Source organism: Sciurus carolinensis, chromosome 2 (genome assembly GCF_902686445.1).
Source record: "Sciurus carolinensis chromosome 2, mSciCar1.2, whole genome shotgun sequence".
NCBI classification, from domain to species: Eukaryota; Metazoa; Chordata; class Mammalia; order Rodentia; family Sciuridae; genus Sciurus; species Sciurus carolinensis.
In genome coordinates, this window is record NC_062214.1 from 102030981 (window position 1) to 102049261 (window position 18281).

The 18281-nt window shown below is 39.2% G+C and overlaps 1 protein-coding gene and 1 non-coding gene across 3 annotated transcripts in view; one reads left to right on the plus strand and one right to left on the minus strand.

Annotated features, from left to right (window-relative positions):
• Positions 1-571: 571 nt before the first annotated feature.
• Positions 572-18281, minus strand: part of Scg3 (secretogranin III) — a 38807-nt gene continuing 21097 nt past the window's right edge. Inside the window, exons 10-12 of one of the 2 annotated variants that reach the window (XM_047541659.1) lie at positions 16577-16714; positions 5642-5722; positions 572-899 (exon numbers count right to left, since the gene is read on the minus strand). In XM_047541659.1, coding sequence (XP_047397615.1) covers positions 781-899; positions 5642-5722; positions 16577-16714 — 338 coding nt within the window. In that variant the 3' untranslated portion in view covers positions 572-780. The remainder of the gene's footprint in view (positions 900-5641; positions 5723-16576; positions 16715-18281) is intronic. The other variant, XM_047541660.1, reaches the window with a different exon arrangement.
• Trnae-cuc (transfer RNA glutamic acid (anticodon CUC)) lies at positions 14386-14460 on the plus strand. The gene has a single exon. It is a non-coding gene; the product is annotated as a tRNA-Glu (tRNA).

Below are 18281 nucleotides of genomic sequence, written 5' to 3' on the forward strand. Positions count from 1 at the left end.
AAATGTTAATAAATTCAACAAATGTTTTTGTTGTTGTAGAACTGGGGATTGAACCCAGGGCTGAGATACACTCCCAGTCTTTTTTTTTTTTAATTTTGAGACAGGGTCTTGTCTAATTGCCCAGGCTGGCCTTGAACTTGTGATCCTCTTGCCTTAGCCTCCCAAATAGCTGAGGTGAGGAGCACCACCATGTTGGGCAAATCCAGCAAATGTTATGCCCATTATTCAAGTCCCTTTGGTGCCACTGGGCCTAACAAAGAGCCATCTAAAAAGAGCAGCTGAAAAGCAGATGGCTTTCAAGCTATAGAGTGTTTGAAGAAATCTGAATTTATTTCAATGCCCAATGGGGAACTGTAGTGGAAATGACATCTTGGAATAGACATATTCTACATGGTAATTTGGTATCTGGCATGCTCTGACAACAGAATGTCCTTAATTCTTCAGGGGGTGTGTGAGTATGTGAGATAGAAGAAGGCTTAGTTTTATATTCGGTCCATCAGAGGCTTTTCTAGAGCAACATTAATTATAAAATGTGAGTCTATGAAGAAATAAGAATTCTATGTACAAAATCTCAGCTTACATACAATTTTACTTTTCAGATAGTTTTTGTGGCAAGAAAGCTATGTTTTATCCATTTCTAAGAGGTTAACTACTATAAATTCAGCATTCTAATAATATTTTGGTTAAAAAAAAAAAAACTTTAATCACAGAATTAGAAGTGTTTTAGGCTACATTATGTTTTCTGGAACAGTCGAAAGACTCCTGAATTTTTTGCCACTTTCACAGGCTGCTGTAGATGCGCTTGATGGCATCGGCTTCTTCTTTATCAAGGATGCCTTTCTCCACATAAGCATCAGCTTGTTGGTTGATGAAATCCCTCATCTTTGAAAGGTCATAGTCTGGAAAATATTATTGGAGTATCATAAGCAAAGATCAAGAGAGACCAATCCCATTACAGTGATTACCATTGAGAATCATTTTGTGTAATAACAGGATTATCATCTGTTTTCACATTGGAAGGCATTTTAATTCTGGCCCTTTGGGCAGTACTTTGCAGTTTAAAATGATGTTTATGTGTATCATATTATCTCATCTGCTCTTCATCACAATCCTGTGTGGTGCTCAAGAGGGAAGTACCATCTCATTTGACCAAAGAGGAACAGATTCAGACCAGGGCTTATCAAATGTCAATGTTTATAAGCCAATCATCTGGGGATCCTGGGAGAGTTGCAGATCCATATTTAGCAGATTGGGGTGGGAACTCAAATTTTACATTTTAAACAAGCTCCCAGGAGAACCTGATGCTGCTGGGCCAAAAACCATTTGTGGGGTAACAAGATCTTAAAGCTAAAGTGCCTTGTCTAAGGTCACAAAAGTGGCAAAATTATGGTTAGAACCAGGAGTTCTGATTTCCTGAACTTATAAGATCAGGTTAAATTCCTGTTGATGTGACAACTCACATTTTTGTTTTCCAAATTTAGAATTACCTTTATCATTTCATGCTGTTTGAATTATATGCATGGGACAAGAAGCCAAACCATAATCTCCTTATGAAAAGAAAAAAAAATCTGTGTAAACATAATTCAGCTATAAAACACAAAGAGATCCTCAGTAATAAGGTTGCCTGTGACATTTTACTGAAGACCTAAAAATCCCCACACCTTCCCTGGTTCTTTTAGTAGATAATTATAATCATAAATGACCAAACCCTGCCTTCTGCCAGTTTGTAAGGGGGAGAGAAAAAAATGGGGGGCATGAAAACATAGAGGCTGCACAGCCACCCTTAGTTAGGCTGAATGTAACTGAACCTGGGTACTTGGGCATCTTTAAGCACCTGTGTGAAGGGAAAAACGAAGCAGGAAGGACCTCTCTGTAAACACTTAAGTGTTACATGGAGGTGAGTCTGAGGCTGAGAGCTCATTTCCTCTGCAGCAAGCAGGGCCCTTGCTCCCCGTTAGGGCGTGGCCTTGAGGATTTAGAGAACTCCCAGCACTGAGCACTTTACAACCATCCTCATATTTGCTCCTCACAAAGCCCGATGAGGTAAGCATCAGTGTGCTCATTTCAGAGATGAAGAACCAGGACTGACAGCGTAAGGTACTTGCGCAGGTGGTGGCAGGGCCAGGTTCAGAAGCCAGATCAGTCTGTGGTCATTGCTTTGACCATTCTGCAACCGTGAGTGCTGAAGACAAAGCTTCTAACAGGTATATTAAGCACCTATTGAATACATGCTTGTTTTTGTTTTAACTTTTTCCTTTCTCTCAAAAGAAGGTAGAAGGTGAACATATATTTTGTATGTATCTCAGGAGATGATTCCTGGATTCCTGATTGACAGGGCACAAGGAGGCACCACCTGCTTTTTGCAGGTTCACTAATTCTAATCTTTAGAAAGATTTGCAGTATTAATATATTTAATGAGACAACAGGCAGACTCTTGATGACAGATGTGAAGAGGTCCCAGTGATTTGAATGAATAAACATGAAATAGTTTGCCTTTTTCCTTTTTGGTACTGAGAATTGATCCCAGGGGTGTTTTATCACTGAGTTATATCCCCAGTCTTTTAACTTCCTTCTTTTTTTGAGACAGGATCTTGTTAAATTGCATAAGCTGTCCTTGAACTTGTGATCATCCTATCATCCTACCTCAGTTTCCCATGTATATGCGATTAGGGATCAGAGGTACGAAACCACGGCACCAGACCCTTTTTTTCTGAGATGTGGGGGATCTCACTATGTCGCCTAGGATGGTCTTGAACTTGTGAGCTCAAGTGATCCTCCTAACTCAGATCCACCAGTAGCTGGAACTACAGGTATGTGTCATCATGTCTGGCTTTGCTTTCTTTTGAGGAAAATTGTATCTTTATGGCATGAGTATGACTGTATGCAATAGAAAAATAGCACTGTGCAAGCTCTTGGAATCCAATCCCAACTCTTCCCTGGCTGGCTGTTGGAATACACAAGCTAGTAGCCACCTTGCTAACCTTAAAAGAGGTTCTAATTAAGCTTGTAGGGCTCGACAGGGTCTTGCTGAATTGCTTAGGACCTTGCTTAATTGGTGAGGCTGGGTTTGTACTCGCGGTCCTCTTGCCTCAGTCTCCCCAGTTGCTGGGATTACAGGCGTGCGATGCCACACCCAGCTTGTGGTTTGCTTTTTTAAAGCACACTTTTTCTTTTTTGTAAGACTGTTTAAGAGTTTACTATCATTTTATCACATCACATGGGCTTCCATTTCTGGAGTTTGGAAAAGGATTTCAGTTATCCAGGCCCGGGCTAAACAGAGCACACCAGGAGAGATTAAAAAAGGTTAGAACTAATGGTTAAGTCCTCCTGTTCACATAACAGCAGCCAGTGCATGGCCCCAGCACCTAGATCTCCATAGGCTTTGAGAAGTGACCCCAAGTCAAGCCACAAAGACATGTGAAACCAACGGAGAGAAAGGGCTTTTTCTGTCTTCAAGACAGCATATTGTCCTCACTTCCAGGAGGCAAAAGAAAACCTGAAACCCAGCACTATCATACCCTCATCCTGAAGTTCACTCACAAGGCCTTCCTTGGGCAAGCATCACATTTCCAAACTTCACTAGGTGGATCATTTCTGGAACAGGGAGATTACTTGCAGGATGATGTTAGTTTTGATCAGGCGTCTGAGGCATGTGTTGACTCAGGGAAAACAATGACATAAATACTCTAAATTGATGTACCATATAATTTATAATTTATATTGGCTTTGGAATGTATTTGGTACATGCTATATTACATTGATCTTAACTTTTTTTTTTTTTTGTACTGGGGATTGAACCCAGGGACACTTAACCACTGAGTCCTAACCCCAACTCTTTTTTTTTTTTTTTTTTTAATTTAATTTTTTGTTTTGAGACAGGGTCTCGCTAAGTTGCTTAAGGTCTCACTAAGTTGCTGAGGCTGGCTTTAAAATCATGCTTCTCCTGCCTCAGCCTTTTGAGTTGCTGGGATAGATCAACATTTTCATTTTAAAGTCTTTGCAATTACTTTGGAATGTTATAATTTAGTTGACCATGTTTTTATTCCTTAGTGGTACATAAAATGACATGGGGTTTTGTTTATTTGTTTGTCTGATTTTTGCAGTGCTAGGGATAGAACACAGGGCCTTGGGCATGCCAGGCAAGTGCTCTGTCACTGAGCTACACTCCTAGACTCAAATGATTTTTTTTTTTTTTTTGAGAAAAGGAAAAAAGAAGTTTCAAATAATCCATTTTTAATCAATAACAAATTGGATGAAATACAATTCATGTGAAGTTTTTGTTTTGTTTTGTGTTTTTGGTACTGGGGTTGAACTTAGGGTAACCACTGAGCCATATCCCCAGTCTTTGTATTTTATTTAGAGACAGAGTCTCACTGAGTTGCTTAGGCCCTCACTAAGTTCTGGGCCTGGCTTTGAACTCATGATCCTCCTGCCTCAGCCTGCCAAACTGCTGGGATTATTGGCGTGTGCCACCATGCCCAGCAGTTCATGTGAATTTTAATGTAATTGACAACTTGGGAATTCATACCGTTAAACAAAATAATAGTAATTGTTTCCTTCTCACTCAATGTAGACAATCGCAAGCATCACTTATCTCACTGGAGGAGCACTGTTTTGCAGCTGCTCTGGCCTGGCACCTGAAATGCAACCAGACTGCTCTTGAGTTGCTCCTTTCCTCTTTATTTCCTCTGCCTTGCCTTGCCTTGATTTAAAGACCCATCACTGCTGCTCCAGATCCTGGCCTCCTTATCTTTTTCCTGCCTTCTGGGGTCTTATTTTTTCAATTGCAACCACACTGCTGCCAGATGGATTTCTTTTTTAACCTAGTTAGGCGCCTCTGGCTAAAGCTGTCCTCCTTTGCAGCATGTACAAACATCTTCCCAGCCTGGCTGCTGCTCCCGCCACAGACACCCAGTGTCCTGAGGAAACAAATGGCTCCCGCAGATCCCTCTGTTTTGCCCCTTTATGTCTTGGCCCCAGTGTTCCTTCTCCCTCCCTCTCTCCTCAGTGAATTCTTCCCTACCTTTGCATCAAGGGCTTTCCTGCCGTCCTTTCTCCCAACTGGCTCTGTCATGGTAACATGACCCACCCCACTGTCTCACCCCCTTGGGCGCTCCCACATCCATCTGCCGCAGCACTGAGTGGGCCGGCCATGGCCACACTGACACTGTGAGCTCCTCATTGTATGGGGGCCTGGGGGCTGCGTCTGGTCATCCTTCGCACCTGTGGCACTCAGAACAGGGTGTATTTTGTTTTATATAAGTGAGGGACTGCTTGAGTGCCTGCATGATGCACCTAGTATGTGCTCAGAAAAGAAAGCTGTGGTGTGAGGGCATAGGTAAAACAAGATTGGCAAAATGCTCATCATTATTGAAGATGGATGACAGACATGTGGAAATGCATTATATTATCCCTCTTCTTTCACTTGACATTTTTCAAAACCAAATGTAAAAGAAGATGCCTTGAAAGGCTGATTTGAATAATAAGAGAAGGGAGGTTCTGTTCCCCTTGGCATCTCAGAGGCAGCTGCAGTCTTTTTGGACTGAGACTTTAGGCCAATTTGATTACAGGAATCATTATGTAACAAGAGCTCTTGGCAAATGGGTGAAGTTTGCAATGTATAACCACACCGAATCCCTACCTTCTTTATTTGCTTTTTTGTCGTGTTTCTTCAACCATTCAATATTTTTTCTAATGGCTTCCAAATAGGCTTCTGTTTTCCCTGCAAAAAAATGAGAGAATCGTATCAAATACTCACAAAGCATCACTGCATCTCTTTTTAAAAGCCACACTGATGTTCAAAACCATAAATATTGGACTCATGGAGCACTTGAGAGGTGATGTCCCTAGCTAGGTAGTGTGCATGTTTGTATAGATGTGTGTCAAGCAGATCAAGTGGGGACAAGAGTGCAGGAGAGAGACTAAGTTGGTAAGCATTATGCCCACACACAAATAAGTACAGGCTGAGATCCAGGCAGAGAGGAGTTTTGATTTTGTTTACCTGATAGATGGGTCCCTACTACTCTTAGATTGGGTCATTTTTGGCCAGGGAGAGATTTTTCAAACTGAAGAGCATTCTCAAGTTAAAAAGTGAACAAGGAGTGGCAAATTCTTGAAGACTCCATCATCTCAGTTAAAAGTTCAAATGTGTGGCTTTGTATAAATATCTCTACAAATCTTCTGCCCAATCCTGGGCAGGAGGCTATAAGAACCCAAGGATGCCAGGTGTGGTGGCATACGACTTTAATCCCAGTGACTTGGGAGGCTGAGGCAGGGGGATCACAATTTGGAGGCCAGTTTCAGCAACTAAGCGAGGTCCTGAGCAACTTAGCAAGACCTATCTCCAAATACAGAATAAAACGGCTGGGATGTGGTTCAGTGGTTAAGTGCCCTTGGGTTCAATCCCCAGCACCAAAAAACAAATAGACAAAACAAACAAATAAACAAACAAAAACTCAGAGGAAGAGATGACCAGGGCTTCACTTTAAGGTTCCAATGGTAGACTTCAGAACTGATTCTAATAAAACTCCCCTGGATGTGCACATCCCTGAGAGGCATCTACTCTATGATCCCTTTGCATGACCATCTGTAAGTGAATATTAACAACTTAGAGATAAGGAATCTCAAACTCAGAGAGGCTCAGTAACTTGGTGAAGGTCAGGAAACAACAGAGTAGGAATTTGAACTCTGATCTTAGTTTCTGATACCTCCTGCATTATCTGAAAGATAGGACCTCATCTTCAGATATCGACACTAGTGTAGCCTTGTTCTATACTGAAGAAATCAAAATCAACCACACCCTACTGCTGAAAGTATATGCAGAGAGACCAGATCATCTGCCTGCCTGTCTCTCTGTCTCTGTCTGTCTCTCTCTCTCTCTCTCACACACACACACACACACACACACACACAAAAGAGAAACAAAATAAAACAAAAGGAACAAAAACAAGCACAGTGGCATATGCCTGTCATCCCAGTTATTCAGAAAGCTGAGGCAGAAAAATCTCAAGTTCAAGGCTAGCCTGGGCAACTGAGTGAGGCCCTAAGCAGCTTACCAAGACCCTGTCTCAAAATAAAAAATAAAAAAAGCTGTGGATGTAGCTCAGTTGGAGTGCTCCTGGGTTCAATCCCAAGTACAACAACAAAAAAAAGTTCAGGGCCTCTGCAGAAACAATGGCTGTCCAGGCATGGTGTAGTGATCATTCCATTTTGAGGTGGCTTTGAGCCCTCTTGTCTCTACCCTTCTGCACAGACCTCTTGGTTAATGACCTGTACTGTGTGCTTATGGGTCTGTGCTTTGTGCTCCAAAATGCATTCTCATTTACTCCTCACAACAACCTTTTGAGGAAATCCTTTTATCATCCCCATTTTACAGATGAAAAACGGAGGCACAGAGAGATTAAAGCAATATGCAGAGTTTGCATGATTAGTCAGTAGTAGAGCCAGTCTTGAACTTGGATATTTCTGACTAAAGTCCATGAACAATAACATTATTACTTTAAGATTTGCCAGTGTTTCCATTTCCAGCACTGCAGTTACCTAAATGGCTTCCTGACTTTTTCCCTGGTTGTAGGACCATTCTTGCCTTACCACTCAAGAGAAGCCTCTATGCAAAAAGGGATAAATAGATTAAAAAAAAAAAAAAGTGATCCATAATTTTCAGCCCCCATTCAGTTGTGGGCAACGTTGGTTTCAGGGGTTTGTTTTCAAGAATTTCAGAGCATGTGAAGAACCGTGTCCCCTTGGCTGATGTTCTAACACTCAGTACAATCAGTGTAGAGATTGCCATTACTACTCATAGCTGAGAAGATCCACTGGATTTGATGACATAAGCAGTGATTTCTACTACAAAATAATTGAGTTAGATAAGGCATTTTGAACAAGAAGAGATCTTCATGTAGTGTAGAATGCAAATGTATTATTTGTAAAAATTTAAATCAAATTTAGTGATCTTCATAGGAGTTGCTTTAATAAAGAGATAATGATAGCACATTAGGTAATTAGGGTTTCTGAAACCTTTGAGTTTGTCTGAAAATAACCTTGTTCTTTAACTAATTTTAAGCATTCTTCCCACAATCTAAACTATAATACCACATAATAATGTGGAAAGCTTATGTGAGAAAAGGAAAACCACAGCTTAGCCTCTTTTTAAATACTGCACTAAAAATTTGAAATTAAGAAGGCAAAAAAATATTATGAGGTTTTAGCATAGGGTGGCAGACAATCCCTGCCCTGGTACCTCCCTCTTTTCAGATATGCTAATAGAGCAGCCCTCCACTGATGGTAAATAAAGTTGGTACATCAATTCCCAAGCTTCCTTGTCCCTCAAGCAGTCTCCCAGGGATCCTCAGTGGTGGGATTAAGCCCCTGTGGCCCAGGTTGGGCCTGCTCATTAACATATTTTACATGCATCGACTTCTTTTCCTTCCCTGTCTCATGTAACTTTCCCTGCCCTGAGTGGTGCCTCCTGGGATCACCTTCCAATTCAACTATACTGATCTCAGGTTCTTCACTCAGGATCTGCTTTGGGGGCACCCAATGTAAGACCCTTTGTAATAGAGGTCTCAGCATGATTTTGTTAGGTGGCTCTTTGCTCAGGAACCAATCACCCATAAAAATGGTGCTGAGTTTTAAAAAGAAGTATGAAATGAATAAGAGAAATTTTATTCACTATATTGACATCATCAGCCCAAACAGAGAATGAGTTTACTACAGCTTAAAGAAAGCTAGTCTGCAATCTATTTAGAAACTAGTATCTTCTGAGTCATGACATAGGATTAGGACAATCTCTCTAATTTAAAATAGAGCACCCTATTCCTCTTTTTTGCTTTATTTTTATTCATAGGACTTACCACCTCCACCATTTCATGTGATTCATTTTCTTATTAAGATTGTTGAGTGGGGCTCAGTGGGGCACATCTGTAATCCCAGCAACTTGGGAGGCTGAGGCAGGAGGATTGTGAGTTTGAAGCAAGCCTTACTTAGCAAATCAGTAAGGCCCTAAGCAGCTTAGTAAGACTCTATCTTAAAATTAAAATTAAAAAAAAAAAAGGGTTAGAGATATAGCTCAGTGATAAAGTATCACTGGGTTAAATGCCCAGTACCCCACTCCACACACAAAAACAATTTTGTCTTCTGCCCTAAGAAATACCTCATTTTCTGATGTACCTCATTCCTAGGACAAAATCTGATACATAACAGATTCTCAATAAATATTTATCGAATAAGTAAGTGAATAAAGGATATAGAAAACAAGTTAGAAGATTGCTCAATGAGCATGGAATACAAACTAGGAAAACAATAATATTTTTTAAAAAGTATAAATAACAGATCTCTTTTTCTCTGTCACCTTTTTTCCTTTCCTTCCTCCTTCTCTGCCTCAAAGAAAATGAATTATTTGAAAGACTTGAAATTCAATGGATTTTTTTCATCTCAGCAATAAGTGTATCAGAAACCACTGAAACACAAACACGCTAGGCACACTACATCCCTGTCACTTATTCTTCACAGAACTCTATGCAAAAAGTATTATTCTTATTTTGCTCAAGAAGTATCTAAGCTCGGGGCTGGGGAGATACCTCAGCCGATAGAGTACTTGCCTGGCAAGTGCAAGGCCCTGAGTTCAATCCCCAGTACCACAAAAAAAAAAAAAAAAAAAAAAAGTAACTAAGCTCAAAAAAGTAAGTGACATGCCCCAAAGGGACCCATCTCAGTAAGGGCTAGAGTCTTATTTTGAGCCAGACTGAATCTGAAGCCTCTAATGAGTGGAGCTAGGTCAAATTCACCTTTTGGACTAGGAGAATTTAGTTCTTGTTATCAAACTAGCCAAAAAGGAGTGGTTTTCAAACTGTTGCACGTTAAAATCACTTTTAAAATTCCTAATGTCCAGATCATTCCTCATATCAATTAAGTCATACTACCTAAAAGTAGGAAACAAGCATCAGAATCTTTCTGTAAATAGTCCTGAGGTAAGTTCAATGTATGGCAAAGTCTAGAAGTCACTGCCACCCATACTGGGACCTCCGTGCATTTACTGGAGCACTGGTAATAACAGCAATGAAATCAGGTGTTCCTCTGCTCTTGGGAAGAAACAGCTGGTTCCTATTTACATTTTCTCTTCTCAGAGCTGTAAAGCAAATCTTTTATTTACACAGTGTGTACTAAAAGCCCATGAGAGTCCACTTTGGAAAGCCAGGCTATTTTTTCCCCCAATTTATTTCAGCTTCATTTGGAAAAAAATAGCTCATGGCTGAGGTAATATGGAACAAGCCTTAAAACACATGCTGAAGCAGATGGGACGAGGGCCAGAGTCAAGACGCAGCCCTGCTTTTCTGTCTGCTCTGGTTTTCAACACTGTAAGAGAAATACCCTTTTTTATGCACAAGTTTGTCCTGACCCTAATATGCTACCCTGACCACTTCCTGACCCTGCAAAAGAGGAAAAAAGAAAAAAAAAAAAGTGTGGAAATCAACAGAGTTAGTCTATTGAATGTAGTGTGTACTAAAGATGTTAGATCTTCTAAAAGAGTATTTTAAAAAATTAAGTTTGATATGATGTTTAAAATTATGGTAAGAGTAATTATTATTATAGTTTTCAAAATGTATAAAGCAAAACAACTAATAGTGGTACTTTTAATGGCACAAGGGCCACGGAGTCATTCAATTCAAGAATGTCTCCAGAATGATGACATTTTACATACCCATAAGATGCAGTGAGGAATGTAGAAGAGCACTGGACTGGGAGTCAGGGGACATGGATTCCAGGCCCAGCTCCATCACTCTCTGGCTAGGAGATCTTGAGCAAGTCATTTCATTTTCTGGGCATTGCCTTACTGACTTGTTAATTAAAGGGTGAATTTGAAAAAAAGTTATTCATAGTTTCTACATGTGGGAAGAACTTTTCCTTTGCTGTCTTTGAGAGACCACTCTTATGCCTGTGCTGAGCTCTTATCCCACTTAGTGCCTCAAGGGAAAGAGCAGACTGCCTTTGGACATTTCTAGCAGAATGCCTTGGGACTTGAATGGAGGTATGAATTGTCTCTTCTTATGTAGCTTTAACAACAAGAGCATTCACATGAGTTAGCCAATTTATTATGAATTTATAAATTAAATAGGGCTAACTTTTCTGGCTCATGTAAAAAAGATATGGGAATGATAGGATATTTAGGTAACAGTTATCTTAGTGATCACTTTTTCCAACTAATTCTATTATCTAGCCGTAAAATTGAGAAATGATAGCCCTGCGTTGAGTTTACGGGTGTTATAAAGCTTATCTTATCCCTTGGATGATTTTTTTAAAAGATTTTCAGTGACTCATACATGAGAAGTCAATGAGTAAGCATCCAACTGGCAAAAAGAGTCACATTTAGATAATGGAATAAAGTTTTAAACTACTTTAGTTTCCAGAGAGTAATTTACTTGAAAAATTAAGCAAATTTATAAATGTGGTTGGAATTAGAATACATTTTATTTTATTGGCATACTCCTAAATTTAGGAGTACTTACTGAATCATTCAAATAATTTTAAGAATTCAAAATCAACATTAAAAAATATGTTTGCTGGGTGTGATGCCCAACAGTTCAGGAGCCTGAAGCAGGAGGATGGCAAGTTTTAAACTAGCCTCAGCAATCCAGTCTCAAAATAAAAGTTAAAAAATAAAAAAAAAAAGGGCTGGGGATGTGACTCAGTGGTTGAGTGCCCCTGGGTTCAATCCCTGGTACAAAAGGAAAAAAAAAAAACAAACAACAACAACAAAAAAAAAACACCTTAATCTGAGTCCCTATAGAAAGCAAGAGTTTAGTAGTTTAGTCTAACAAAATTATACTCAAAGGTGAGTGTGCCATTTTTCATCATTGGCAATTAATTTTTTTACATTAAATCCATTAAATCTCAATTGAGATGCATGTAGACATGCTCTGTAAAATGTAGGATGTTGTTGTTGTTGTTGTTGTTATTCATATTTATATTGCTCAAAGGACCCAGTCTAAGACTTGACATGAATAATAAATATCTGTTGTAGTTACATGGGCAACCTCACATCACAAGTCCAAAACAAATTCCCTACAGATATTACTGCCAGTGTGTCCTGCTAACAATTATTTTCTTGAGTGATTTTAGCTGAGCCATTATCTCATCCTCTGTTCTACTCTGTAATGCTTTCCAACTTTCTTTTCTAAAGAGAGCCCGTTCTTCACATGCCTGGCTCATCAGTAAGTGAGATTTGCATGCACTCACAAAGCCTATGTTGTACTTTCCTACATATGGAGTAAGAACTATTCTTGGGTTGTTTCAAACTTTTCTTGAGTCTTCAAAGACAGGCATTGGGGTTTATTTTGTTTGTTTGTTTGTTTTGGTACTTGGTATTGAGCCCACAGGTACCTTATCACTGAGACCTTTTTATTTTTTTATTTCCAAACAGGGTCTCAGTAAGTTTCTGAGGTTGGCCTTGAACTTGCAATCCTCCTGCCTCAGTCTCACGAGTCTCTGGGATTACAGGCATGTGCCATTGTGCCTGGTATTGGTTCTTATAGTCCCTCTGTAGCTGCTTCCTGTGCACAGTGCCAGGCATGCCGTTGGAATAAATGCTAATTTATTGCAGATAAATGTCTCAGGAAACCTAGACAACCCTGCCTTCACCCATGTGCATGCTTTATATTTCTGCCTAGAGACAATGGGTGTTGTCTCACTGGGTTTTGTGACTGAGAAGCAAAATAGCCCCTGGAAAAAAGTGCAAATAACCAACTGTAAGTACAAAGATAAAAAAAAAAAAAATCTTAGTATGTTCTTTGGGAGATTAATTACATTTCCCCCTAAAGTGTTGATTCTTGGTATAAGCTCAGTTTTATGTTTTCTAAACTGCATTAGAATTAGTTGTTCTTACCCTAGAGTAATGGTGTTGGGGTAATATGAATACATTAAATTTCTAAATAATGGAGTGGAGGGCTAATTTTAACTTTAAGTATCTATATTCTTCCTAATATTTCAGGAGAGCCATTACAAAGAATCACCCTAGATACACAGAACTTTACCCTCCTTGTTCCCCCTTACTCTCTAATAGAAATCCTAACAAAAAAGGGAAATATTCCCTTAATATTTGTTTCTAAACACACTGATATGGTTTGGTCTTGAATGTCCCTGAAAGATCTATGTGCTAAAGACTTGGTTCCCAGGGTGACACTATTGGGAGGTTGTAGAAACTTACACAGGTAGGACCTAGTAGGAGGTGTCTAGATCACTTGGGGCATGCCATAAGGGGATTGTGTGACCTCAGTCTCTTCCTCATTCTCTTTTGCTTGCTGGCCATAAGGTGAGCAGTTTTGCTTGACCATGTGTTCCCAACAAGCTGTGCTGCCTCACCATAGGTATAAAAGTCATGGGGCCCACAGATAAAGGACTGTGTACCAAAATAAATCTTTTCTCTTTATGAGTTAATCATCTTACGTATTTTGTTATAGTACAAGAAAGCTGACTAACATGCCCTATATCCTGTATGGGCAATAGTGGGCTACCAAAAATTATCTCCTTCCTATTCCTTGTTTACATAATGTTTTCTTTAAATAAAAAAAAGCAAAGAGATCTGTCAGCACCCATTCCTAGGAATTGTTGCATAGTAATATAAGGTATTGTCTTAAGCACTGAACATGCTGCCTTGCAAGATGAAGGACCTAACCTATGTTTTGCTGTGTTCTAGTGAAATACAATAATTATTCCTAGCTTGCTCCCAGAGGAAATGACTGAGGCCTGCTGAGTTTCTATTGGAGGAGAGCTATCATGCTGTGTGCTGGTTCTCTGTCTCTGGCCACAAGCCACTATGGTAAACAGTATAATGACTTCTCAAAAGACTAAAAGTAGAATTACCATATAATCTAACAATTCCATTTCTGGATATATACCCAAAAGAATTGAGAGCAGGATCTCAAAGAGATATTGGTATATCTATGTTCATAGCAGCATTGTTGAAAAGGAAAAAAAAAAAACAAAAAAAACCCCAAGGGTCCATAGACAAATGAATGGATAAATAAAATATAACATATACATCCAATACATCAGAGTATTATTCAGTCTTAAAAAGAAAGGAAGTTCTGCTATGTTATAACATGAATGAATCCTGAGGACATTATGCTAATTTCAATAAGCCAGTCACACAAAGGATATATACTGTATGATTCCACTTATGTGCAGTACCTAGAGTAATCAGAAAGTAGAATGGTGGTTGCCAGAGATGGGGGAAGGAGGAGTGAGAAATGAAAAGTGTTCTGGAGATGATTAGTGGTCATGGTAGCACAATAATGTGAATGTATTTGCTGTCACTGGATTGTACATTTAAAAGTAGTTAAGGTGGTAAATTATATATATATTTTGCCACAATTAAAAAAAGTGTACAGGGCTGTGGAGATAGCTCAGTCGGTAGAGTGCTTGCCTCTCAAGCACGAGGTCCTGAGTTCGATCCCCAGCACTGCAAAAAAAAAAAGTGTACCTATGGGGTCCTCAAATATGGCACAGCTATTACCAGTTCTGCCTTCCCTTGCCCGTGACAGACATTATGAATTAGTCACCCTCACAGTCTTCCCACCTGACTCATGCAAACTCATAACCTTTCTCCAAACAGGCTACTACCAAACAGTTGGAGGTGATATGTCAACTATGTCAATGCAGAAGAAAATTGTGATGATTCATGAAATCCATGCTAGGGTACAGAAATAAAAAACTTCATGAGATAGGAAAACTACATGAACTTGTATATTAAGAAGAAAAAATTTTTTCAGCCTGTCTCTAGAAAGGTCCCAACAGCTGAAATGACCTTTGGCCACTATCATGATACATTTGAACCCATAAAACCCAGGTTCAGGTCTCTAACTATATTTTCTACAAGAAGGAACTAGAACTCTGGAAGGGAATTGGTTTCAAGTCTTGTGAAAATAAAGTGGAAGTGGGTCCAGAATACCCTGTTTTTGCCAGGAACCAGAGAGGATGTACTAAGCAGACAAAGGAGAAATGGAGGGGAATCTGACTGCCCAAACTAACCTATCTCAACATCATCATCATCAACCACAACAACTTATATGAATAGTAAATGCAATAGAAAGTGTTAATGAAGGAGGTAGTTATAAAAAAGGGAACTAGTTTGTACATTTTGCTATTATTTAATTACAAGGTATTTAATGCATAGTTTCTTTTTCTACTTCATACTTAGGCATTGTTAAGTACAGGTCTATTATCGAGTACAAATTTAAACCTGTGTCTATTTGTGTAAGCAGGAGAGACTGGGTGGGAGAAGTTATAAGTGGACAAAGTAATCCCTCCAAAATTAAGAGCTATATCATGAGCATGATCAGCTCTTGCGGTCTCACATCATATCACAGTAAGGAATAAGCAAAGTTCATTCATTCATTGACAATGATGGTTATACAGAATAATCAATGAAAAGAGAGCCCAATGGTGTAGTTTCAGATGATAAATTATCTATATGCCAAGCTCCCTGCCTCAAGAGAGAGCACTAACCTAGTTATGTTACCTCCCAGGGAAAAAAACTTTTACATGAACCTACTAATGAGACATTGGTAAGATATAAGTAGGGTTCCAATTATGCCAGAGTTCACTGTACCATACTGACCAAAAGATAAGGTAGGTTTCAAACCACATGTTCACGGCTTCTGGTAAAGACACCAGGTTTCAGGGGTTGGGGTTGTGGCTCAGTGTAGAGTGCTCACCCAGCATGCGTGAGGCCCTGGGTTCTATCCTCAGCACTACATAACAACAACAACAACAACAACAACAAAAACCAAAGGTATTGTGTCCACTTACAGCTAAAACAAAATATTTAAAAAAAAAAAAAAAAAGACACCAGGTTTCAGAAAAAGAGTATCTATCTGAGTATAAGGATGTAAATTTTCTTTTTTTGTTGTTGGTATTTTTTTTTTAATTTTTGAAATTTTATTTGTTCTAGTTAGTTGTACATGACAGTAGAATGCATTTATACATTTTGATAGATCATACATAAATAGAGTGTAATTTTCTATGAAACAACAATGTAACTTTGAAACAAGGATATTGAGCCTGGGGTGGTGGTGCATGTCTGTAAACCCAGCAGCTCAGGAGGCGGAGGTAGAGTGATTGCAAGTTTGAGGCCTGCTCAGCAATTGAGCGAGAACTTTAGCAACTTAGTGAAACCCTGTCTCAAAACAAAAAGGATTGGGATATAGCTCAATAGTCGAGCACCCCTGGGTTCAATCTTAGTATTAAAAAAAAATGCAGGGTTGGGGGACAATTTAACCACTGAACTATACAACCAGGTCCACATTCTGACCTGAAATAAAATCAAAGGACTGACAACTTAGAATTTATAGCCTCAATGAGTTTTTTTCTTTGGGTGTCTGGAAAAGCTTCTGAAATCCAGGGAAGATGTACATTGTATATTGTACAGCATATTTAAGCTATTTAAGAAAATGTGATGTTCTGGATTTGTGGCTTTTACCATGTTCCTAAAGGTGTTTGCTGTGCTACAATCAGTGGTTAAATAATTAAGGAAATTTGCTTCCCTAATTTAATTGCCAACCTAGAGCTGTCAATTCTATACCTTTTGGTTCATCTGTCTTTCCTCCTGGGTTGGAGTTGTCATCTTTTGTGGAATCCTTCAAGGCTCCATATTCCTTTTCCATCTTAGCGGCTTCCTCCTTGGTACTATCTGTTTCTTCGTGACTCTTCTCTGATGGCACTGTAATCAATTGTGCATTGTTGTTATAACACAATTTCCTATGCGTGCATGAATTCCTAATGCAGAAATAAACTGTACTGTAAAGGTGCAATTTTTAAAAAATATTTTTAGATGTTGATAGGCCTTTATATTATTCAGTTATTTGTATTTGGTGCTAAGAATTGAACCCAATGCCTCACACATACTAGGCAAGCACTTTACCACTGAGCCACAACACAAGCCTGAAAAGGTGCAATTTGAGGTTAGATTATTTCTTTGAGCTGAAAGGGATCTTAGTGATTATCTAGTTCAACCCTCTACCTCACTGAGGACCAGAAACTGAGAAGAAGAAACTGAGGACCCGAGAAGGAAGAGATATTCCTAAGATCACATATTAAGTTAACAAAAAGCGGGGCCCCCCTACCTCCAGCTGTCTAGATTCTAGTTTAGCATTCTTTCCCTTCTGTTGCAATGTCAGTAGAAGATAAAGCATCTCTGTTATTTTATTTTTTAGAGATGAGGTCTCGTCCTATTGCCTAGGCTGGTCTTGAGAACTTCTGGGCTCAAGCAATCCTTCTGTTTCAATCTCCTAAGTAGCTGGGACTTGTGTGTCACTAAGCTCAATTATTTGTCTATTTTTTTTTTCCCCCCCAGTGCTGGAATGGAAGCCAGGGACTTGCACATGCTAGTGGTAGTGCTCTACCACTGAGCCACACTCTCAGCATTGTTTTACTTTAATCAGTGTTGGTGATCAAGTGGGATATGCCAAGTCCCAAAGTAAATTTGGTGGGTCTTGATTCCAAGTGAGAATAACTCTATAGTTATCCAGTCTCAAGGATTTGGGGCTAAGGCAGAAATTTCTCTTCTCACCCTTTCTTCATGCTCCATTATCCCTGGCCAACCTAATGTGAAAAAGGAACTTAGAATCTTGCGTCAAAATGGAGTAATATTTTCTTAATTTTCACTATATTAAGTAGCTGTATTCTTTCTAGCAATCCTGTGTTGAACTGAAATTCATAAACCTTGACATAGGTAACCACTAGAAAATAATTGTCATGCACACCTGTAAACAAGACAGTAGGAAACTCAAGCAGTCTAACAAACTTTGTTTAAAACAATATTTTTTTTAGTTGTTGATGGACCTTTATTTCATTCATTTATTTATATGTGGTGCTGAGAATCAAACCCAGTGCCTCACACATGTGAGGCAAGCACTCTACCACTGAGCCACAACCTCAGTCTGTAAACATTTTTTAAAAATATTTTTAGTTATAGATGGACTCAATATCTTTGTTTATCTATTTTTTAATGTGGTGCTGAGGATGAAACCCAGTGCTTCACACATGCTGGCAAGCTTTCTACCATTGAGCCACAACTCCAGCCCCTAACAAACTTTTTTTTTTAACACAATATTTTTATTATAGAAAAAAATAGGAAAGAAGAAATAAGATATTATCTCATGTGAAATATTCCCTAGTGCACTGCATTATATTAAAATGTGTATCTTGTGCATGCCTGTAATCCCAGTGACTCAGGAGGCTGAGGCAGGAGGATGGAGAGTTTTAAGTCAGCCTCAGCAAAACTGAGG